The 25,493-nt window shown below is 36.5% G+C and overlaps 1 protein-coding gene across 10 annotated transcripts in view; it reads left to right on the forward strand.

Moving 5' to 3' along the window:
* Positions 1-25,493, forward strand: part of CEP128 (centrosomal protein 128) — a 363,215-nt gene that overhangs the window by 60,975 nt on the left and 276,747 nt on the right. For all 10 annotated transcript variants that reach the window (XM_037031444.1, XM_037031446.1, XM_037031449.1 and 7 more), the window contains one exon: positions 2,853-2,969. In XM_037031444.1, the coding sequence (XP_036887339.1) occupies positions 2,853-2,969 (117 nt within the window). The remainder of the gene's footprint in view (positions 1-2,852; positions 2,970-25,493) is intronic.

Below are 25,493 nucleotides of genomic sequence, written 5' to 3' on the forward strand. Positions count from 1 at the left end.
TTCTTACTCAATGTTGGCCCTCAGTAGATGGCGAGCTGTTAGAAGGCCGGGTCTGTGGATTCGGCTTGGGTATTGCTATATCCCGAACTCCTAGTTCGGACACTCACTGGAACGGATTAGAGTTCACGCATGCTTCCTGAAGAAGCACCTGGAAATGGACTTGGGATTACAAGATACTGCTGGAAATTGAGACCAGTATGTGCTCATTTCTCTCACTGATTAGTTGTGTGATCCCTGATTAATAACTTCATCAGTGATTCATATCTTTTGATTTAACAATATTGCTTAAAGTTTGTATCATTACTTTACAAAAATAATCTGATATAGGAGTGTTTGTTATTGTGTGTACCAGTAAAAATAAATAATTGTTATCCCATTATCAATAGGGAGTTATTTTAATCAGTTATGGAGAACTATGCACTTGTTTAGAATGAATATGTAGATTGTTATCATGGAAAATTGTACATAGTATGTGAACAGCAAAAAAATTTATAGAACGCTATGTGACATACCCAACTTTTGTTAAAAAAAAAAAAAAGAAATGAGCCCTGGCTGGTGTAGCTCAGTGGATTGAGTGCGGGCCTGCGAACCACACGATTGCGGTTCAGTTCCCAGTCAGGGCACATGCCTGGGTTGCAGGCCAGTTCCCGGCAGGGGACACACCAGAGGCAACCATACATTGATATTTCTCTCCCTCTCTCCTTCCCTTCCCCTCTAAAAATGATTAACAGTGGTTTTTCTTTGATGGATGGTATTAGCAGATCATTTCTTACTTTTTATCACTCTATATTGTTCATTTTTAATTGTGGTAAAATATATAACAAAGTTTGCCACCCTGGCCATTTTGAAGCGTTCAGTTCAGTAGTGCTGTGCACATTCACCTTGTACAACCAAATCCAGAATTATCCTCATCTGCAAAACTGAACCGATACCCATTGAGTAACAAGATCCCATTCAAAACATCAGACCTATCCTAGGCACATTGCCTCTGGCAAGCACCATTCTATTTGCTGTCTGTATTGGTATTTGACTGTTCTAGTACCTCATGAAAGAGGAATGATACAGTATTATTCTTTTGTAACTGGCTTATTTTATTTAGCATCATCTCTTCAAGGTTCAGCCGTGTTATAGCATGTGTAAGAATCTTCTTTCTTTTCAAGGCTCAATAATATTCCATTGCATGTATAAGGCATGTTTCTTTGTCAATAGACACTTGGATTGCTTCTGTTTTTTGGCTCTTGTGAATGATGCTGCTCTGAACAAGGGGGCGGTGCAGATATCTGAGACCTGCTTTCAATTCTCTTGGGTGTGTCCCTAGATAAGGAATTGCTGGATCATATGGTAATTCTATTTTAAATTTTCTAAAGGAACCACCACACTATTTCCATAGCGCCTGCACCATTTTACATTCCAACCAACAGTGCACCAAGTCCCATATCCCCACTTTTTTTTGATAGTAGCCATACTGATGATTTTGAGGTGGTTTGTGTTATTTATTTTTTGGTGTGTTGCTATTATTTTTTATATTCACAGTGCACAATAAAGATATTTCCATTTTGTAAGAATTGAATGAGTTAATGACTTCTTTGTTTTTTTAGTATTTAGTATTATTTCTCTTACAGCAGGTGCTGCATTTATTTCATACGCAGTGGTGAATTTTTTGTTGTGATATGAGGGTTGATTTTTAGGATAAATTGGAATCTTGATGCTGAGGAGTATTTTTATTTTTTAGTAAAGAACTGTGACTATCATAATACTGTCTTGTTTTTAAGCACTAGAAGTTGGAAACACCAGACTTAGTAAAACTGGAAACACCAGTTTTAGTGAAAAGTAACTACTGATTTTCTCGAGAGAATATTTTTGTTCACCCTTTATTGACTAAGCTTATGTGTACCAGTGTGTTTTGAAAAACAACTTGATCTAAGGTAATATTTATTGTAAAATTAATCTGCCTTAAGTATACAGTTCAACAATTTTTGTAAGTGTACTGAGTGTTGCAGCCATCACCATAATCTAGTTTAGAACATTTTCTTGCTTCCAGAAAGATCCCTGGTGACCAGAACCTTTGTTGGCTATATAGACTTGGTGGCAAAAGATTTCTTATAACAGAACTGTATTTATTGTTTCTCTTAAACAAATGCAAATGTGTTCTGTTCACCTGCATCAAACACACACATCATCAAAGAGTACAGATTTTAATTTCGGGGAATACGTAATGATAATGCATGACGTGTTTTTGTATTTTCCAAACACTGAGCAAGGGGAATCTTGCATCAGACATAAAAATTCTTTCATGTTTATTGTAGAGAGTACCAATTAAATATTTTTTAGTTTGACTTTAGTTTTTGATCTTTTACAGCTGGCTTGTTTTTAGCAGATCACAGTAGACAAGATTGACAGGCTAATGAAAAGCCCTTTCAATTATTTGCTGCACATAAACATCAAAACCTTCCTAGGCAGGTCATTCTTATAGATAATTAAAATGATAAGGAACTAAATGGATAGAACAGTTTATCAGATTAATAAATGCAGTATCTTGCAAAATTGCTATTTTCCTTCTGTTTCACCAGAGGGCACTCTTTTCTAGTTTATTACTTTTAACTGATCTATTGAATTAATATTTTATACTTTGAAAAATGTAAGTCATTTATTAGGATCCAGGTTTGGATTGTTTTGAGACTAATGATTGTTTTCTTTTATAATTGTCAGTCATGTTTATTTTTTGTGATCTGTTTTATAATGGTGTCATGAAAAAGGACTCTACAGTGTACCCGGCATAAAATGGCTCTTTAATTTAGCCTTTTTTCATTAACAGCTCTATAATGTCACTGACTTTGTTTGTTTGTGTTAAGGTTTCAGATCGGGTGGAGCGGCGGCTTCACGAAATAGAAAGAGAGATGCGCACAGAAAGGGAGCTGGTGGAGAGACGTCAGGATCAACTGGGACTCATTTCTTTGCAGCTACAAGAGGTTTGTGAAAACCACCTTCTCAGAATGTTAATCTTGAGTTTGGATATTTGTTTAGTTACTGTTAAAATGGAATGGTCCCTTAGTTGTTGCATGTGACGGTATTCAGCCCACATGGGAAATGTAGCATATTGGTTACAGTTTAATGGGTAAAGACAACCCTCTTTGGGTCAAACCTGGAGTCTACTGCTTGAGGGCTGTGTGACCACAGGCAAGTTTCCAAGCTTTTCCAGGCCCGTTTCCTCTGTGGAAATGGAAGTGATCATTGTTTTAACCTGATCAGCTTGGTGCAAGGATGAATGAATCTCAGTAGAGCACTTAAGGTGGTATCTGCAATGTGCTCAGAAATGGTAACTGAAAGTATAATACAGAGATAAAATTTTCTAGACATGTAAAGGTCAGCAAGCTGTGGCCAAATGGACTTAATCTGCTCCATTTTTGTAAATAAGATTTTACTGGAACACAGCCATTCCCATTCATTTCCAGTTTTTCTGGGGGTGCTTTTGTGACGCAATGGCAGAGTTGAGTACATGTGGAAGAGACTGTATGGCCCACAAAACCTAGAATATTGACTGGCCCTTTATAGAACAAATTTGTCAGCCCCTGGACTAGACTATCATAAAACCAGTTAAAAATAGAGGTCACTTACTTTTTAGATACCCATTTTATTTTGAAATTTCAGGCTTATGAAGAAGTTGAAAAATTAGAACAATGACTTTCTGTATATCTTATACCTAGATTCCCCCAGTATTCAGATTTTACTACACTAGCTTTATCACTTTTTTAAAAAAAGATTTTTATTTATTTATCTCAGAGGGGAAGGGAAGGAGAGAGGGAGAGAAACATCAATGTACGGTTGCCTCCTGTGTCCCCTGCTGGGAACTGGCCTGCAACCCAGGCATGTGCCCTGACTGGGAATCGAACCGCGATTGTGTGGTTCGCAGGCCCGCACTCAATCCACTGAGCTACACCAGCCAGGGCACTTTTTATATGCATATTCATATACACACATTTTTTTGAGTTGGTTGCACATATGATGTAAATATTTTTGCCCTTAAATGATATGGTATGTATGTTCTCTTCCTTAATCACAGCAAGTTAACGTGGGATCAATACTATGATTTAGTCTATAGGATTTATTCCAATTTTGCTACTAATGTCTTTTTCTGGTCCAGTGCAGGGTCACGTACAGCATTTGACTGTCATGTTTCTTAGTCTCCTTTAATCTGGAACGGTTTTTCAGTCTCTCTTCGTCATTCATACCTTGACATTTTGTAGAGTACTCACCAGTTATTTTCTAGAACATCTTTCGTTTTGGGTTTGTTGATGTTTCCTCACAACTAGAGTCAAGTTACGGACTTCTGGCCGGAAACCCAGAGTACTGGTATTGAGCCCTTCCCGGGACGTCGTGTCAGGATGTGCGTAATGTTGATTTGTCCCATTGCTGATGAAAGCTGAACCTTTGGTTGAGGTGTTGTCTGCCAGGTTTTTCCACTCTAAAGTGACTGTTATGTATTTTTTAATTATTTATTTTATGGGGAGACTCTTTGAGACTTGCAAATAGCCTATTTCTTATTATACCCATGAAGTTTAGCATCTGTTGTTGATTCTTGTCTGGTGAAACACTTATTACTGTAAGGGGTGCTAAGTGGTGATTTTTTGAAAAAAATTCCATCTTTTTGTTTATGTGTGATAGTTGGAATCCTACTGTAAGGAAGGGTTTTGCCTTTTTCTTTCTTCATTCACTCATTTTTATTGGTATTGATTTGTGAATTCTCATTTTATTACATTAGTTATGTTTTAAAAAAATTTTATTTACTGATTTTAGAAAGAGAGAAGAAGGGGAGGGTATGTATACATATATACACACATACACGAGAGAGAGAGAGAGAGTGAGAGAGAATATATCATTGATTTGTTCTTCCACTTATTTATGCATTCATTGCTTGCTTCTTATATGTGCCCTACCAGGGATTGAACCTAGAGTCCTGGAATATCGGGATGACACTCTCATCAACTGAACTACTCAGCTAGGGCCGATATTTGAGTTTTTTTATTATTATAGAAAATAAATTTGTCAAAATTCCCTTAAAATGTTTTATCAATCTATGCATAAATTAAACAATTAGAAATAAGAGAACCAAAAGATTAAAAACAGAAGGAATTTTTTTACCAAATGTTTTTCTTCAAAAGTGATATTCTACAAATCCATTCATTTGTGCCTGAAGATTATTGACCCTTATTAATTGACAGATTAAAAAAAATTTAGAGTAAATACTCTGCTGATTGAAAATTAGGAACAAAGATTACAATGCTGAAATTATAATGTCAGCTGATAGAAAAATCTGTTTTTGTTTTTTAAAATTCCATTTTCCTTCATTTCACAAAAGAGACATACCCTTTTTGGTTGGTAATTACTTTGAAGAGGATACTTTGTTGAATAATTAGATACAACATGTGGGTAGCCTTTTTTTTTAGCCTTGATTTTTATACATTTGTTCTCAGAGCAAATTGCATCTGGTGAGCATAATAATAATAGTAACTGAAGAGACAATTGTTCTCTTTTGCAAGAGAAAATTAGAGAAATTTTCCGTACTATTTCCTTCTTTCTTTGCAGAATGCACAAAATCACAAAGAAAGAGGTAGAGGAAGGTTGCTTCCCATCCCCTTTGAGAAACTGGAACCCGGATATTTGCATCGTGATTGTCAGTCTGAATAAAAATTTGAGCTGTGATTTGGAATTCCATCTCTGACAATACAATAGAGGGTCACTATTGATAAGAAATGTTTAATTTCATATTTTGTCACTTTAATACGAGCAGTGACCTTTGTGCTTTTAAAAGGTGGTTCTGGATTAAATAGTGCAGTGGAAACTGGGAAGTATTAATTTAGGCTGATGTGTTTCCCTACTCCCAAGTTAAGCGGCCAAGACTTTTCTGGAAAAGATTGTGTTTAAGGAGAGAAAACACTTTGCTTTCTTTTAGTGTTAAAAAATACTTATGGAAATGCCTGTATTGTTTGATAATAGTAATTGGTGTATTTCGTTTCTGGCTATGGAAAGAAATTGAATCTGTAGGTGATAAAGCATGCCTGCACTTTTAGCTTTTCTGTCTCCCTAAAATATATAATAACTGTTAGTGAAAATTATGACATTTAAAAGTAGTTAGGAGATTAGGGGGTGTTTATTAAAAACTCCAGGATATCAGAGATTTCTAGGTATAATGTTATATTACAGGGAGGCAGTCTGTGCCTTTGGCTAAAATCCATTTCTTTTTAGTGCTCTAATAGGTCCCAAGAGCTTTATTTTATCCCATTTAATTAAAAACAGTATTGATCATTGAAAATCAGTTGCAGGAAAGCCACTCTCCTTTTCTCATTCAGAGCTTTTAAGGAGTTGTTGACTCTTTCCTGTTTTCAGTTTTATTTCTTTTCTGTTAGTCTAAGCAGAGGGGCTGTGCGTACTCTGGAATCCATTCCTTTTTTTAAGGCTCTACTGCTGTGCTGCTGACATCACGTGAGTGTCAGGTTTTCAGAACTCTGTGACGATCTTCACTGGCCTCAGACTTCTTATGTCATGGGTTAAACAATGTTGTTATGGTACCTCAATAGAGGTCTCTTTAGAGAGATGAATGTTTTAGTTCTGCAATAATATTCTTTTTATATATCTTTCAATTTGAAATGGTTGTGCTAGTATTCTGAACTTTTACTAATCAAACTCAAATATAAGCCCATTATCAATTTTTCCTTGTTGAACCGGTATGCAAATGAGAAAGTATTTGTTTAGGACTTCTGGCCAAGATGGAGGCATACACTTTGCCTCCTTGCACAACCAAAAGAAGGACAGCAACAAATTTAAAAACAAAAAATAACTAGAACTGCCAGAAAATTGAACCGTATGGAAGTTCGACAACCAGAGTTAAAGAAGAAACATTCATTCAGACTCATAGTACGGGTGGAGACAGGCAGCAAGGTTGTGGTTGGAGGAGTAGGTGGTCCCACATTTGTGTACAGACAAACCAGGAGGAACAAATGGGGAGCGAGACAGACTGCAAAACACCTGGTGCCAGTGCGGGAAAAGAGAGCCTCATTATATGTGGCTGTAAAAATCTGTGGGGATTGTGGCAGCAGGAGAAACTCCCAGCCTCACAGGAGAGTTTGTTGGAGAGACCCACAGGGTCCTAGAATGTACACAAATCCCCTACACAGGAATCAGAACCAGAAGGGCCTAGTTTGCTTGTGGGCAGTGGGGAAAGTGACTGAAAGTGGGATGAGAGCCGAACAAGTGGAATTGTTTCCCTCTCGGACCCCTCCCCCACATATAGTGCTACAATGTAGCAATGTAGGTTACCCTGCCCTAGCGAATGCCTAAGGCTCTGCCCTTTACAGTGTAACAGGCCCACTGAGACAAAGAAATATGACCCAAATGAAAGAACACAGCAAAGCTCCAATAATAGAACTAAGTAATAAAAAGATAGCCAACCCATCAGATGCACAGTTCAAAACATGGGTAATCAGGATGCTCATAGAAATGGTTGAGTATGGTCATAAAATAAAGGAAAAAGTGAAGGCTATAAAAAAGTGAGATAAAGAAAAATACACAGGGAACCAACAGTGAGGGAAAGGAAACTGGGACTCATATCAACGGTTTGGAGCAGAACGAAGAACTAAACATTCAACCAGAACAGAATGAAGAAACAAGAATTCAAAAAATGAGGAGAGGCTTAAGAACATTCAGGACCGCTTTAAACATTCCAACGTTTGAATCATAGGGGTGCCAGAAGGAGAAGAAGAAAAGCAAGAAATTGAAAACTTATTTGAACAAATAATGAAGAAGAACTTCCCCAATCTGGCAAAGGAAATAGATTTCCAGGAAGTCCAGGAAGCTCAGAAAGTCCCAAAGAAGTTGGACCCAAGGAGGAACACACCAAGGCACATCATAATTACATTACCCAAGATTATAGATGAGGAGAGAAAAGCAGCAAGATCTTAAAAGCTGCAAGAGAAAAGCAGTTAATTACAAAGGAGTTCCCATCAGACTATCAGCTGATTTCTCAAAAGATAACTTACAGGTAAGATGGGGCTGGAAAGAAGTATTCCAAGTCATGAAATGCAAGGACCTACATCCAAGATTGCTCTATCCAGCAAAGCTTTCATTTAGAATGGAAGGACAGATAAAGTGCTTCCCAGATAAGGTAAAGTTAGAGGAGTTCATCATCACCAAGTTCTTCTTATATGAAATGTTAAAGAGACTGATCTAAGAAAAAGAGTATGATCAAAAATATGAACAGTAAAATGACAACAAACTCACAAATATCAACAACTGATCCTAAAATGAAAACAAACTAAGCAAGCAACTAGAACAGGAGCAAAATCAAATAAATGCAGATGACATGGATGGTTATCAGTGGGGAGGAAGGCGGGGAGACTGGGGAAAAAGGTACAGGGAGTAAGAAGCATAAACAGTAGGTGCAAAATAGACAGTGGGAGGTTATGAACAGTATAGGAAATGGAGACGTCAAAGAACTTACATGTACAACCCACAGACGTGAACTAGGGGTGGGGAATGCTGGTGGAAGGGGGACGGTGTAGGGTGGAGAGGAATAAAGGGGGGAAATGGGACAATTGTAGTAGTATAATCAATAAAGTATACTTAAAGTTTTTATTTAACATTAGCTTATCGTACCACAGACTCCTTTGACCAGATAGGTAATAGTAGGGCACCCTTGATTAGTGAAATATAGTGGAGTGGTAGGAATGGTTGTTACTAGGGTCACGAAAGAGGTATTTCGATTGAAATCCCATCAAAACACTTTCAGGTCCACAATTCACATAGAATCCTAGATAAAGTTTCTAACTGTTGACTGTGGCATTTTGTAAATTTCTGACTTGGTTTTTACTAGCTGTTTCTTGTAAATTGAATGTTATTTCTTTATATTCGGTTGAATTACTTAAAATGAAAAACAGGAGATAAATGCTGGATGTATGTTTGTAGATGCTTTTCAGAGCATGTGATAGCCTGTGAAAAGGGCAGTTCCCTCGCCTACCCCCGTCAGGAAAACTGTGTATGACCCAGGGAGATTGAGATGCCGTGAAGTTCAAAGGTGCTCCGTGGAAAAGTCTATGAGGCAGGCGAATCACGGAGTCCTCATAGAAGATGGGGAAGATTAGGTGAGGCATTTAGTGTATGTACGGTGGGAGCTGCGATCAGTGGATTTTCAGTCTGGAAAACTAGGTTATGTAAGCTTCATCAATAAAATAAGGCTATATGCAGAAAAGTTAAAGTGACTGGTATTGGCTGTTTTTTTTCAACATTTTTCTTCGTTCTGTGACATCTGTACAGATTATGAAAAACCCAACAAAGAAGTAGCTGTTCATCCTTTCTCAGAAATGTAACTGTGGCTCCAGAGACACTGGGTAAAATGGGTACTTCATATAAGAAAAGCCTTGTGGGTACTATTTCTTAATATGTTTAGTTTGGGCTCATTAAGGGAGAAGTTTCCGAAGAAGGCAAGAGTGTTTTCCTGATGTCTTCCTAATAGCATTAGCACCTCCCTGACAGAGACTTTGGTGTTAAATCAGAGGAAAATGTAGTCTGACAAACGTGATAAGGTGGTCCCAGTAGCTTCTTCTGCATGTCCTTTGGTGATTATCCTACTTGATTTGGAGATATAGATTTTGAACTCCACTTCACTTACCTTTCCCACGAGGAATCAGAAAGCTTCTGCCTGGGCATTCACTTTACCCTCCCCTTCTTGTTGCCATAGTGCACGGGTGGCAGACACAAGGCCCACGGGCCCAATCCGGCCCTCCACCTTGTTTTATCCAGCCAGCACCTTGTTTCTACCCAGCCACAGTGCTGAGCTCCTTGCCCCTAGTTGAGGAGCAGTTACATGTATACAGCCCTAAAATTGCATTCGGCCCTTTGAAGGCAACCGTGAGACAGATGTGGCTTCTGGTGAAAATGAGTTTGATACCCTTGCCCTCTTTTTTGTGCTTATTCCTACATTTTCACATATTTACCAGTATATCATAGCAAAAGCCTCCCTTTTCCCACTGATATTATTTGATATATTTAATATAAATGCCCATTAAATTACCCTCACAGTTACCATCCCAATAGCTTCCCTGGGCTTTGAGAAAAGACAGGTGGGATTGACAAGAAAATGAGGATTTAAAAATACAGTAGAAGTTCTGTGGAAAGCACGAGGAGAGCTTGCAGAGCACCCCATTTCTCCAGTCTGGGGGAATGAGCTTTAGAATTAAGTCAGGCCCAGGTGCCTAGGTGTGCAGCAGGCAGAGGGTGGCCCAGGCAGCGTACGCGCACAGGGCCCTGACGGCCGAGGCGCTGACAGCACAGAGTGTCCCAGTCAGACAACCACACAGGTTCTACTCTGAAGGAGGAGGTGTGCAGCAGGGGAAAGTTTGGGAACTCTTGCTCAAGTGTGTGTTCTTCACGGGTGAAGCTGTGTGTGTAGGATAAATCTGAGCCTTATTTTGAGCAACGCTTTTGTTCTTTTAATAAACCCTAATCCCACTGGTGACTTTTCTCCTTCTCTTGCATAAAAGATGACTTTTTTTCTTCTCACTGTCCAGTTTCTGCAAAGTGATAATTACATGAAGTTTTTTGTCCTATATTATTACTGTTAATTACCATTTCTTAATGTGTTGCCTCTTTTAATTATACTTGTTTTGAGCATTTAACATAATTTACACTTCATAATATTTGGTTAATGCATTAAGTAGTAACCATATTAATACATTGTTTTGATCCAAGGTTATTTTTATTTCTTGTATAACTCTTTTAACATTTTAATTAAATATTTATTATGAAAAGTATTTATTCACACATATTTTAAACAAATCCACAGCTAAATGTGATTGTGTCACAAATAATCATACAGTCATTCTTTATTTTAGTGTAGCCTTATTCTTTACGTGGCTGTTTTTTTTCCTGCCTCTCTCCCTTTGCTCTCTTGTCATCAAATGCCCCCCACCTCCTAAAATAATAAACCAGAGTGAATAGCCTGGGGTATACTCATTTATATTTTTCTTTGTGCTCTTAGTTATCCTGAACAGGTATATGAGTATACAGAGTACATGCACCTTTGCATATATAGGGATTTTTTGGTATGCTTAATTTTAATAGCATAGGATAACATGTATTTGTGCATCTTGTCTTCTTCTCTCACCAATACTTTCTGGAAATTTCTCCAAGTAGCTGATAATGGTTCCTACTTACTTCTTTATTATCACGGATGCATCTTATTGTAATAGAGGTTACCAGGTTATTTTTCCAAAGGTTCTCACTCTTCACATTTCTGTTGGCAAAATGGTTGAGGACGGCTTCCCCCCCATGTTTCTACCAGTAGTAATCATTGTAATTCCTTTTATTTTTGCTGGAATGGTGAGTATAGTGTGTTGACTCATTTGCACTCCCTGGTGGTGAATTTGAGCACGTTTTCTCATATTTGCAGCAGTTTGCGTTTGTGCCTGTGTCTAGTTATCTACTCGCTTTAAAATACTGGATTCTTTGTGGTTCCCCCAGGAATTTTATTTTTGTAATAGTAGGGAAAAAGAATCTGAGCTGTCTTTTTATATGACAAATTCGTTACCTCAGCATCATTTGTGAGTAGTTCTTTTCCCTCTGATACCACTTCGGTTACATATCTACTTTCCTGTGATATCCGTCTGGGGCTCCATGATTTATGGTCGATCTGTTAGTCTAGTTATGAAGTGCTATCATTTTGTCTCAATTATTACAGCTTTTATTACATGGTGGTGAGTGATAATGAAAATCTCCTGTCACGTTTCATGAGAAGTCTTGCTGGCATTTTGATTGTAATTATACTAAATATAGGTTAATTTGAAGAGAACATGTTTTACAACATTTTTCAATAATGTTTTATAATTTTCTGTATAAAGGTCTTGTACTTCTTATGCTGGACTTATTCCTAGACACCTTATGGTTTTTCTTTGTTTTGTGAATGGGATATTTTCTTTCTCTTTTTTTTTCCTTTTCTTCTTTTGGAGATTTGCATCTGTAATTGGTTATTTGTAGTGTATAGGAGTGTAACTGGTTTCACATGTGGCTCTTGTGTACAACAGCTTTGCTCAATGATCTTTTTAATTCTTATGATTCATTAGTAGCTTTACTGATATATTAATGTACTAAGTAGATAATCCTATCATTTGAAATTAAAGGAAATTTAGTCTCTTTGTAATTCTTTTTGTTTTTATTGCAATGGCTAGAAACTCAACTGCAATGTTGAATAAAAAGCAAAGATATGTAGCATGAATCTGTTTCCTTCTCTATTTATAGGGATGCTTTTAAAGCATGGTATTTGCTCCTGGCTATTTTTTAATTAAATTAACATTGCATTCTATTCCTGGGTTGCCAAGAGAGGGTTTTTTCTTTTCTTTAAAAAATTATGTATGTGTTGTGAAATGTATCAAATATTTTTGCTGTTTTCTCTGTTAATATTTGAATGTGGTAGACTCTGTTAATTGATGTTGAGCTCTCCTTGCATTCCTGAGAACTTACTGGGTTGGCCAAAAAGTCTGTTATGTTTTTTTCTGTAAAATAAAAGACACATATTTCATTTTCACCAATAACTTTATTAATTTGGATACTTTGAGTATGTCTGCTATATCCTGCTATTGGCTTCCAGTGGGTAGGGGCCAGGGGTGCTGCTAACCATCTTGCAACGCATAAGACAGCCCCACAGAAGAGAATTATTTGGCCAAAATGTCAATAGTACCAGGAAACTTTGTAAGCCATTTTTGACATGTATGATCAGACATAACACTATATCCATATACTGCACAAACCTTTTTTTTCATTTCAGTTTTTACCTTTCTTAAAATAATATGCCCAAAATGTTGTATATCTTCTTCCACCTTCAATGTTAAAATGTCTGCACAAAAATTCACCGATTTTGAAACATTTTTTTTAATGCATGCTGGGATGACAGCTGTCACAATGCAATCTAACAACTGTTTTGAATGAAGTTAAAGACAACTAAGCACTACTGGAGCTATTGTATGGGAAAAAGCAAGTGAACTTTTTGGCCAACCCAATATTTAGATGCATTTTTTTATGCATTGCTGAAATGATTTGCTAGTGTTTTCTTTAGGATTTTTATATTTATACTTATGATTAAAATTATTTAGTTATTTTCTTAGCACTGTTCTTTTTGCTTTTGTAAGCAAGATTACATTAATCTCATAAAATGATTTAGGTAGATTACTTCTTTTTCTATTCTCTGTCTTTAACAGAGGGATTGTCTATTACATAAATGTTTGTTAAAACTCACCCATAAAATCATTTGTACTTGTTATCTTTCTGGTGGCTGTAAGATTTTTAGTTTCTTCCATCTGTTTTGGTTTTATGTCCTTTTATTTTTTAGTCTAGTTGGGCAATTATTCATGATTCTGTAGATTATCCATTTTGCCTGGGTTTTGAAATGAATTTAAAGAAGCAATCATAGTTCTGCTTTATTATTTTCAGTCTTTTTTTCTGAAGCTATAGCATTTTTCTTTAGTATTATTTAGTTATTTCCCCCCTTTAAAATTTGTCTTGCTAGACAAGATTATTTTGTTAGTTTTTGTTTTGAGTATTTTTGTTTATTTCTTTATCAATTTCTGCTTTTAACTTTATTACTTCTTTTTACCCTCTTAAGAAAATTTTAGGATCACTCTTACTTTTTAGACTTGCAAGTTAGAGGACTGATTTTTCTGTTTTTTAAAACTTAACACTGTAATTTTATCACCAAATTACCATATATTTACATGCTACTCTTTTATGGTAGTTTATTTTGAAATCTTGTGTGGTTTCTCTCATGATTTCCTACAACTCAAGAATTATTTAGAGTGCCTTTTGGAATTTTCAAGTATGTGTGTTTACTTATTTTTAAACTCTATTATTTATTGTAAATTTATTGAAATTTATTGAACTTTCATTTTGACCTAGTACCAATCACAGATTTTTTGTAAGTATTCTTTTGTGGGAGAAACTTTGCCCACAAGTTCCCCTGACCACCGTGGATAAAAATGAAACTACCAAGACATGATCTGCTTGGGGAGGAGAGGTGGTCAATCTCTCAGAGGAGAAGGACCAAGAACCTCTTCTTCAACGACTTTTATTAGGTTCAGAACACACAGGAACACAGGTAAAGCTCATCAATCAGTGTCAGGCGGCAAGGATCAAACAGTAGATAACATTTCAAAGAAATCTGAGGGCTTAGTCTGAGTCGGTGTCTGTCAGGTAAGGGGGTTGCAGAAACTTTGGGAGACATACTCATTTCCTGCTTGGACCCTTATCATATGAATGAAAGCACTCTTAGCAAAGCAGGCTTCACAGGACTTTGTGAATTCTTTCTTATGCCCGATCACCCTAGATCCCTCTCTAGCTGGCAAAGGGCTGCACTGCCTTCCCCATCATAGGTTTTTAGGTTTAAGTGGATTAGAGCCAGGAAGTGTTTCTCCCAGTAGGACATGGGGACTCAGGCTATGTCAGAATAGCCAGGAGGCGAGGGTTCATCACTCTCTCTTTGCTGCAGCCCCCTGAGTCCTTCCTTGATGGCCTCCCAAGTAATCATGTCTGGCTTAGGCTGCCCGTCCTCTGAGGGGTCTTACCCATCTCTGACTAACCGACCAAGCGTTGGGGGCAGAGATGGATGAAGCAGAAGCAGCGCTCCTGCCAGAGACAAGCTTTGTCTCCTTAGTGGCTCGCATTCCTGAGGTCGCTCACTCAGCCTTAGCCATGGGGGGTGGTTACAACTCCTGAAACCAGGCAGGGCAGTTCCCAACATTCTCTGAGTAAAAACTTTAAATATATTTTAAAAAGTAAATATATTTTCTGTTCTTTTGGATATAAAGTTTTATGTATGTCAGACACACATATGCAGCACAAGCATATACATTTACTAAGTCACTTTTGTTAATTTTGTTCTGTTCTTCTTCATTCTTACTAAATACACCAGTCTAAAGCCTCCCATTGTGAAAAGGATTGTCAATTTACCCCTGCAACTTTTGTCAGTTTTGCTTGATCTGTTTTGTGAATGTGGTTTCATGGATAGAATTACTTATTGGTCAATTAGTTTTTAAATTATTAATTAGTGTTTGGATATTAGCATTCTTTGAATTGCTGTTTTCATAGCATAAGACTTTTCCTCTTTATTTTAATTTTTCTTCTGTAGTTTTAATTTTGCATGTTTCTTATACTGGACTTAAAAAATCTCATCTGATGAATTAATTGCTGGGTTGGTGACTTTATAGTTATCATTATNTTACAACTCCTGAAACCAGGCAGGGCAGTTCCCAACATTCTCTGAGTAAAAACTTTAAATATATTTTCTGTTCTTTTGGATATAAAGTTTTATGTATGTCAGACACACATATGCAGCACAAGCATATACATTTAGTAAGTCACTTTTGTTAATTTTGTTCTGTTCTTCTTCATTCTTACTAAATACGCCAGTCTAAAGCCTCCCATTGTGAAAAGGATTGTCAATTTACCCCTGCAACTTTTGTCAGTTTTGCTTGATCTGTTTTGTGAATGTGGTTTCATGGATAGAATTACTTATTGGTCAATTAGTTTTTAAATTATTAATTAGTGTTTGGATATTAGCATTCTTTGAATTGCTGTTTTCATAGCATAAGACTTTTCCTCTTTATTTTAATTTTTCTTCTGTAGTTTTAATTTTGCATGTTTCTTATACTGGACTTAAAAAAATCTCATCTGATGAATTAATTGCTGGGTTGGTGACTTTATAGTTATCATTATTGATACATTAGGAAATGGTTTTTATCATTTTATTTTTTTAAGATCTCTTCTTTTAATTTGTTTCATCCCTTGCTTTTTTCATGTTTAATATTGGATTGAAATGTGTTGTTTATTTATATATATATATATTTATTTATTTTTAAATATGTTTTTCTTTTTTTCCTTTTTTTTAGAGAGAAGGGAAGGGAAGGAGAAAGAGAGGGAGAGAAACATCGATGTGTGGTTGCCTCTCACATGGCCTCCACTGGGGACCTGGCCCACAACCCAGGCATGCGCCCTGACTGGGAATCGAACCGTGACCCTTTGGTTCACAGGCCATGTTCAATCCACTGAGCTACACCAGCCAGGGCTATGTTTATTTTTATATTCACTGCTGGCTTTGAGTCTGTAGACTATATTTCCATTCTTTAGATGGCTATTCTAAAATTTCAACATTACATTTTAACTACAAATTATTCTAAGAAATCTGTGTTTCTGGCCACAGTGATTTCATCCCAGTGTCTTATTGGGACATTTCTGGGTCTCAGCAAAACTTGTCCCTTTCTCATCCTTCAGCCTTAATTGCCACCTCTTCAGAGAGAACCTCCATGCCCCCCTTTTCTAAAATAGCCCCTTTCTGCCCCTCTGCTTTCTTTCATATCACATTAATCTTTTTTATAACACTCACCACCTGTACTTGTTGTTTGTTTACTTATCTTATTGTACGTCTTCCTCAGTGTGATATGAACTCCGTTGGCAGGAACCTGGTTCATCACACCTGTTTCTGGGGCGTGTAGTGCCTTGTTCTTCACTTAGCAGATGCTCCGGGATAGTTGTTGAAGGAAAGGACGTCACTTTCACATGTGAGTGACCATTTAGCTGCATATAACATTTTTGGTTAAAAAATATTTTTCTCTCAAAGGTTGGTATGCATCGTGGTATTATTCTCCTTTATTCCACTCTTATTCTTGCAGAGAAGGAAGTGAAGGTAACTAATTTTAACTTCTTTGAAGTTTAATATGTAGTAATTTAAATGATTTAACCAGAATCCTACAAACATTCTTCAAGAAGTCAGACAATCACCATTAAATTTTAAATATTTCAGCTTTATAAAAGGAGCATTTTGATATAGTAGTTTTCTGTTTTTCAAATTATATCGAGAGCTTAAGACTGCTGGATTTCTTATAAATTAGTGTCTGATAGACAAAGCTAGAAAAAAGTAGAATAGGACAACTCAGATACATGCATTCTGAAAGTAAGACTTTGACATATTAATTATAGGTTTCAGAAAGAATGGTACTTCCACCATGAGCATGCCAATAAACTGACTCTGTGGAGCAATCAGCAGCAAATTCGGATTGACTTTGGTTTGGGGATGCTGCAAATAACGGACAGAAAATACTTTTTAAAAGACTGCAGATACAGTTGTTTCTATTTTCAGAATGTGATTTTCAGAATGTTAGTAAGAAAAAAGTCTTTTAACTTAGGTTTTTCACATAGTTTCCATGACCTGTTTCAAATTTAGATGATAAAAGTCTTCATATACTTAACAGGGAATCACTACAGGTTTTTGGCCACTAGTCGTCAGTATGGAACCATCCATTGTGACCCAGCAGACTTGTTTTATTCAAGTTGTGGAACTTAGTTGAAAAATGATTCTTTATAACATATATACCTCAACTCTTAGAGATTCCTGAAAGTGTACTTGGCACAAACATTGCAACTGAAAAAACCTAATTATTTGATTATAGCTATTTGAAATTTTAAGTTTGAAACAGTGTTGCTCTCCACTGTAGAAAAATAAATTATGACACATGAGTCTTACATATTAAAACATCTGCTATATTTAACAGTAAAGCTGTCATTTCTATCCCTTCTTGTTAGTTTCTTTCATGCTTCCTATTCAGGGTTACGGCTCCTTCTTCCCTCTCTGCCTCTCTCTGCAAGAATCTTTTTCGTATAATACAACAATTAGAGTCTATGATTTGATGAGAGTTTATTTCACTGGGGTCATATTCCATGCCCCTTTTCACATTTTATATTTATGTTTGAGCTATAAAGAAGTGTCCCAAAGATACTTTCTTTAAATTTTTATCGTATATCGATCCAAACCTTTTTTTAGTTACCATTTTCTTCTCCTTAGTAATCACTGCCATTGTGCCCTGTTGTCCACCCACCCTAGTTGTAATCATGCCCTACTGGTGTTCCTAATGCTGTGTGTTCTTCCTTTGACTCATTTTGTTTCTTCGTTTTTCTTTGCTTGATAGAAAGGTTCTGTTATGACTCATTGCATTTCTAGTTAATTTACATTTCTATTCTGTACACTGGAACCTTTTTTTAAATTTAAATATTGAATTGTGGCATTATTTCTCACAGCATGATAAACTTCTTAGGTTTTCCTAACATCTTTTTCCATATTATGATCAAATTACAGCCGTAACTTCATTACACAGTTATTTAATGGGCCTTATAGGGCAATGAGAAAATGTTATACGGCCTCATGTTTATTATCTGAGATTGAGATCCTGTAGCATTGCCAGCCAGTCTTCATCTTGGATGGGAGTGAGGGTGATACCGTGGATTGAAAGCCATGAAGCCTGGGCAGACTTGTTCACTGCAGCTCCATTTCCTGTTCTTTCTCCTTCTGACTCGTGCACTAGTACAGAAAGTGCTAAATCTTGTGTGTGCATATGCATGCAGGCATGTGTGTGGTTCATCACAATAAGTAGCTCCTATGATTTATTTCTTCTTACAAAGATAGATACTCATCTTGATAAAATAATTTTAATTTTGTTTTGAAATATTCATGTTTCCTTTATGTTCTTGACTTCTCTGTTTCTCCCATACTTCACATCCAGTCCATCATTAAATTTTGACAGCTCTATTTCAAATTGTTTTTCTGAATTGGTAACTACTCTTCCCCTCTACCGCTACTGTTCTCATTTATGATCTTTCTGCTAATGTCTCCTATCTGGGCTACTATAGCCTCCTTGTTTTTATTCCTACCACTTTATAGACTTTACCCACAGAATCAGATAATGCTACATCTTTCTTCAAAACCCTTACGCGTTCTCTTCCCCTTCTTCTTCCCCTTCTCCTTCCCCTTCTCCCACCTTTTCCCCTCCATCCCCCCTCCCCTCCTGTCACATTCAGAATGAAATCTAAAGTCCTCAGCTTACAAGGCCCCTTTGAGGTAGTTCCTACATGCCCTATCTTTTTTTATTTTTATTTTTTATTTAAAAAAATTTTAAAATATAATTGTTGTTCAANCTACCACCTTATAGACTTTACCCACAGAATCAGATAATGCTACATCTTTCTTCAAAACCCTTAAGCGTTCTCTTCCCATTCTTCTTCCCCTTCTCCTTCCCCTTCTCCCACCTTTTCCCCTCCATCCCCCCTCCCCTCCTGTCACATTCAGAATGAAATCTAAAGTCCTCAGCTTACAAGGCCCCTTTGAGGTAGTTCCTACATGCCCTATCTTTTTTTATTTTTATTTTTTATTTAAAAAAATTTTAAAATATAATTGTTGTTCAAGTACACTTTTCTGTCTTTTTCTTCCATCCCAGCCCACCCTCCTCAATGCTCCCCACCTCCCTCCTATTTCCATCCCCCTTAGTTGTTGTCCATGTGTCCTTTATACTAGTTCCTGTAAATCCTTCCCCCTTTCCCCTGAAATTCCCTCTCCTCTCCCCTCTGGTCACTGTCAGCCTGTTCTCTATTTCGGTGTCTTTGGTTACATTTTGCTTACTTGTTTGTTTTGTTGTTTAGCTTCCTGTGAGATCATATGGTATTTATCTTTCACTGCCTGGCTTACTTAGCATAATGTTCTCCAGTTCCATCCGTGCTGTCATAAATGGTAGGAGCTCCTTCTTTCTTTCTGCTGCATAGAATTCCATTGTGTATATGTACCATAGTTTTTGGATCCATTCACTTACTGATGGGCACCTAGGTTGCTTCCAGCACTTGGCTATTTTAAATTGTGCTGCTATGAACATTGGAGTGCATATGTTTTTTTGGATTGGTGTTTTAGGATTCTTAGGATATAATCCTAGCAGTGGAATTGCTGGGTCAAAAGGCAGGTCCATTTTTAGTTTTCTGAGAAAATTCCGTGCTGTTTTCCATAGTGGTTGTACCAGTCTGCAATACCACCAACAATGGATTAGGGTCCCCTTTTCTCCACAACCTCTCCAACACAAATGAAACCTGAGCACCAACTCACACCACACATCACAATAAATTGAAGGTGGATAAAGACTTAAGTATATGCCCTATCTTTTCATCATTCTTCCTCTTGCCCACTCTAGGCCACCACATGGCCTTCTTGCTTTTTCCTAGCCATGTTAGGCATCTTCTTGCTATTGGACATTCACATGTTCCTTTCCAAGGGCCAGGAATTGTCAATTCTGAAAGCAGTTGCATTGCTTATGCCCTCATGTGATTCAGAGCTCTATTTCGAAAAAGCCTTGAAAACTGCCCTAGATAAAGTACCTCTTCTTCATGCCTGAGCCCCTTATATTGCTGTATTTTTTCTTTGTAATGGTTTTCATTACCTGTCATCTGCTGGCTTTATGAAGGCCAGCACTTAGTCCATTTTGCTCATTGCTGTATCTCCAGCACCTGGAACAGTGGCTAGCCTGGAATTACGTCTTATGAGTGTTTCTGGAATGAATGAATGAATGAATGTTACATACTATGGAGTCAGTACTATATATAGTAAAATATCATTTGGCCAAGACTCATGTACCTACTATGTGCCAGGTTGTTGGGGTCTAGGGATTTAATGATATGTAAAATGCTATCTTGGCCTTTAGAGGCTCCTAGTCAAGTTAAGGAAATAAAGGGTCTAGTAAGCAACATATATAAAGGACCTGGACAACAGGGCGGGGACTGACTGAGGGAGAAGGGATGGGGCAGGGGAGAGTGACGGAGGAAAAATTGGGACAGCTGTAATTGAACAGTAAAACAATTAATCAGTGTAATTTGGTAAAATGCTATCTCAGCTTTACATAGGTCCAGAGTAGCCCCAGGGAGAGAGAGTTACCCCTTTTTGGCCCTTTGGGAAAATTTTGGTAGAAGGAGTGACATTTTTGCCTGAGTCTTTGGGTTTTCAAATAATTTTAGGCATTCTTTTATGAATTCTATAAAAGAATGGGATCCTATACTGCTGCATATTGCTACGTGATAAGCATTTTACCAATCTATGGCTGAAATGCTTATTTAATTTCTGATTCACTATACTTTTGATTCACAACATTGCTCTTTGTCTTATTTTATATCATACTAATCATTTTCTTTTGTCTTACATGTTTATTACCTGTGGACAAATTTTTTTTTGCAAGGATAAAATAACCACTGTTTTCTGAAAGGTTGTGGAAGAACAATTAATGTCAACATGCCAATGAAAAGGAAATAGATGGAAAAGATGATTGGCTAGTATGGGATTTGTCTCTCAAAGCTGGGTGAGCACTGTTTGGCACAGCTTGAAATGGGTAATTTCTTGACATTATCATGTTTTTTAGTTTTCTTTCTTAGTCTTTTTCTTGATTTTCCTCTTTGCCTCTGGTGTCTGCACCTGGCCCTTCCCCTTATTTAACTTAGAGTCTGTTTTATTAGGCTTTGATCATTCCAGCTGACACTAAAACACTTTTAATATTCTTTCTGTGGAAAATAATTTTTTCACCAAACTTCTTATGGAAGAGAACTTAGAAGACATCTTGGATTTTGTCTCTTTTAGCTTTCTAATCACTTGATTCTTGAATTTCTATTCATGGAGCAAAGTCCCAGTATGGTTCATTGGTATCACAGACACAGAACCCATAAGCCATGCTAGCTTTCTTTCTTTTTTTTTAAAGAATTTTTTTCTTTTTTATTTTAAGATTTTATTTATTTACTTTTTAGAGAGAGGGGGAGGGAAGGAGAAAGAGAGGGAGAGAAACATTAATGTGTGGTTGCTGCTCATGTGCCCCCCATTGGGGATCTGGCCTGCAACCCAGGCATGTGCCCTGACTGGGAGTGGAACCAGCGACCCTTTGGTTCACAGGCCTGTGCTTAATCCACTGAGCTACACCAGCCAGGGCCCATGCTACCTTTCTTGTATTGGGAAACACAGAGTAATAGCTAGCTGGATTAAAGAATATTCCATTTGGTAATATATTTCAGGATCCTACTATTACATATTAAGAAAACAAAAGTTGACAGTTTAGCAATGTACTCTACATGGTAGAAGAAGTAACATGTCAACAGTTAGCTTACAAGTTAAGGCCTTTGGATTCCTTTGAAAGGTGCAGTTTTTATGAGATGATATGTAAATACAAGTTAATCTGAAATTCTTACAATCTCATTTATAAATAAACACTTTGTTGTGCCTTCTTAGGCTTTTTACTTTATTAAGAAAATATTACTTAAGGCCATTAATTATTAAATGCTTGCAGTATACTTTCTACTCTTTTACCTCCCCATTTCAACTCTTGTTCTTCAAAATTCTCTCATGTATACTAACTTATATTTTCTTATTGTTCAAGTGTTTTCAAATATTGTATTTTTCAGGATGTGTTCCTGAGTTGACCATTTTGTTTGTAGCTTTCTTGTTCCCAGCTTCATTAAACCTAGTCCTTGCATGATCTTTTTGTTCCCCCTTTCCCCCAACAGTTTTGTTCTGATTGTTTGCTGTCTAGGTTCTTGAAGAGTCATTACTTGTTCTCTCTATTAGGACCTGTGATTCCCTTTTTTACTTTACCTATTCTTTTTTTAAAATTTAATTCTTGTTCAAGTACCGTTTTCCAGCCCCCCACTCCCATCCCAGCCCACCCCCCGTGCTCCCCACCCCCCTCCCATTTCCACCCCCCTTAGTTGTTCTTCATGTGTCCTTTATACTAGTTTCTGTGAATCCTTCTTCTTAAGTGTGTGTATAGGTGTTCTTGTAAAGCGTCTCAAATTCTATTAGAAAATAATTGAGGTTTGCTTTATAAATACTCCTGTTGATCCTGTGAGTTGCCTTTAAGTCTGACACATATATTGTTTCCCTACCTTATGACTAGATCTCAGAGTATTGTTTAATCACGTTTATTTTGCTATGTGTACTTGTTTGTTCTCGCCGATATTATCATTGTAAATTGTAACAAATAAGGCTAGCTAAGTCTGCGTTAATCTCTTTGTGTGGCACCATGTGCAGATAAACATTTACTATTGTTAATGCTCTGATGATGATGATGAAAAATGTGTTCTCATTGGCTGAACAGCTGTCTGACAACAGGCTGAGGTTTTTCTGAGCACACAACTTGTTTAATTTATACTTCATCCATGCTTTTCTTCAAGAGTGGAATGTTTCTATCTAAATTTTCAGTGAATTTATCCTACAGCATCTGTTTATAAAGTCCTTTTCCATCATTATCAATTAATATTTATTGGGCAACTACTGAGTGCATAGTAATATTGTGCAAACAAAGGCCACTCTGCTACAGATAGACTTATTCATTGACTTGGTACAGTTTTGATTAGAAAACAGTAAAAAATAAAACAAAACCCAAAACAAATCCACAGGCATAGAATAACATCCTTTAACTCTGAACAATGAAAGATGTTGTATATTTATAGGGCATTCTGTTCAAATACATATAAAACTTGAGAAATTCTAAAGTAAATTTCCATAATTACCTATCATCTTTTGTTTGTCAACAATTCTAACTCAGTGGTCCTGCATTTAGAAAGTCAAATAAAGTATCATTTTGCTCTGGGGTTTCTAATAAAACCGTTAGTGTCTTTTTTTGAGTGGAAACTACTCAGATAAAAACAGACCCTCCACTAAGAGCACTGGCTTTTTGATTTTGAAGGAAATCCTGGAAAGTGCACTTGTTGGGCTCACATTTAACTTTACTTGCAAGATTTTTTTAAGTAAAAGATTGCATAAAAATAAAATCCGTTCCAGTAAAAGCAATGGCATTTTAGGGAATAATACTCATTACCATTGTTGCTTTTGAATTAAATAAGTCAAAGACTTGTATGTCTTTTCAGCATACCAACTTTATAGGCAATAATTAAGGTTTTGTTTTGCAGACTGGCAAATTTACTAACAGTTGAAGAATGAAATTCTGACACTAATCAATAGGGGTTTTACTTCTGAGTTATTTTTATAGTCATGGTAGTGGGTTTGCTGATTCATCCATGGTCTCTGGCCTAGTCCTCCATGTAGCCTTTGGCTAAGGTTGTAGAATAAAGCCTATTACCATGAAACAGAGTAAAGAGAATTGACTCTCGTGGTAGTTGAACCCATGACCTTGGTTGGCTTCATTGGCACTGAGTACCTTACCCAGTCAGCCTCCATAAATATAGACATAGCGAAAGCAATAAATTTGTGTGTTATTCATTGGGGAAAATAGGTCAGGAATGAGTGCCCATGTATCCTACCACAATAATTCTTATAAGAGCTCTTTGGATTCTTGAAGTAGTAAACACCTTATCCTATAATAGGTTGTTCTTATCCTAAGAACATATACATACACAAATAGACATCTAGGCCATTCTCAGAGAGAAGCTTTGAGTTTTATGTTTCAAACCTCAGGTACCTTTGAAGAACATTATGAAGGATTACAATTACCATAAAAAATAATGCCAATGTCCTTAACAACAGATAAATCTTACTTAACTATCTGGTAATTACCCTAGCCTTTGAAAAACAGGAATGGTTGTATCTTGTGAGTCAACTCACTATGCTTACCACTTCCATCTGGAAAATACACATAGTTCAACTGGCAGCAAGTTTTCAGGATTTCTCCCCTACTTTGGTATCCGGAAAATCTGTATGGTGTCCTAATAGTGCCGGTCACTATTGGATTCTCTTAGGGCTACTATCATGCAATTGTAGTTTCACTTTTTAAAGTTGTTTTTTTTTTTTAAATTGTAGTTGTTGGTATGCAATTTGTGTTCCCTGGTTATGGCTGAAAAAGAAATTTCTTTGAACAACTTAAGTAAAATCCATCTAGCTATTTTTGAATTAGATATTGGTTCAGGGATTTAGAATATGAATGCATTGTTTTCTGCCCTGAAAAGAAACTTGTTTTGTTTTGGTTTGGTTTTTGTTGGCACTGATAATCCCCAACTGGATGAACTTAAAGGCTAAACTTTTCCATGACTTTAGCTAGTTCTCATGTGGGAGGAATCTCTAACGTGATTTAGGGATAAACAAAATTAAGAAATTTAGAACTTGACAGAAATAAAATTTATGTTAATTTAAATGAACAGTATAGGTAATGAAAAATAAAATCCTGTTGTATTATGTGTATATTTTCCTTTTCAGACTAATTACTCTATTGATGTTTGATGATTTTAGAGATGTGATTTAGGTTTCCAAAGGAGAATTTTGGAAATGGACACCAGATTTTCGTCTTTTAAAAAAATTCCAATTAAGTAAGGTTCTCATTATAGTGCTTTATACATACTATGTAATTAATAACATTTTATCTGAATTTAAAATATAACAAATATCCTTAAGAATATTTAAAATGTTCCATATACATAAATACAAACAACTAATGTCTTCTGTTCGTAGCTTGTGTGGTCTAATTTGGATCAAAATATTATATTTTGACAAATATTTTTGCTGACTTATTTTGTACCTACTTGAAGAATTTAATTATAAAAATACAGTCAAATGAGCAATGAAGTCGTAAAAAAGACATAGGGGAACCTTAAAGACATATTACTAAGTAATAGAAAGCAATCTGGAAGACCACGTGCTGTATGGTTCTGAAAAACTGTGGAGGCGG

The sequence above is a fragment of the Sturnira hondurensis genome, unplaced genomic scaffold (genome assembly GCF_014824575.4).
Source record: "Sturnira hondurensis isolate 20B ecotype Veracruz unplaced genomic scaffold, ASM1482457v3 Scaffold0021143, whole genome shotgun sequence".
Lineage (NCBI taxonomy): Eukaryota > Metazoa > Chordata > Mammalia > Chiroptera > Phyllostomidae > Sturnira > Sturnira hondurensis.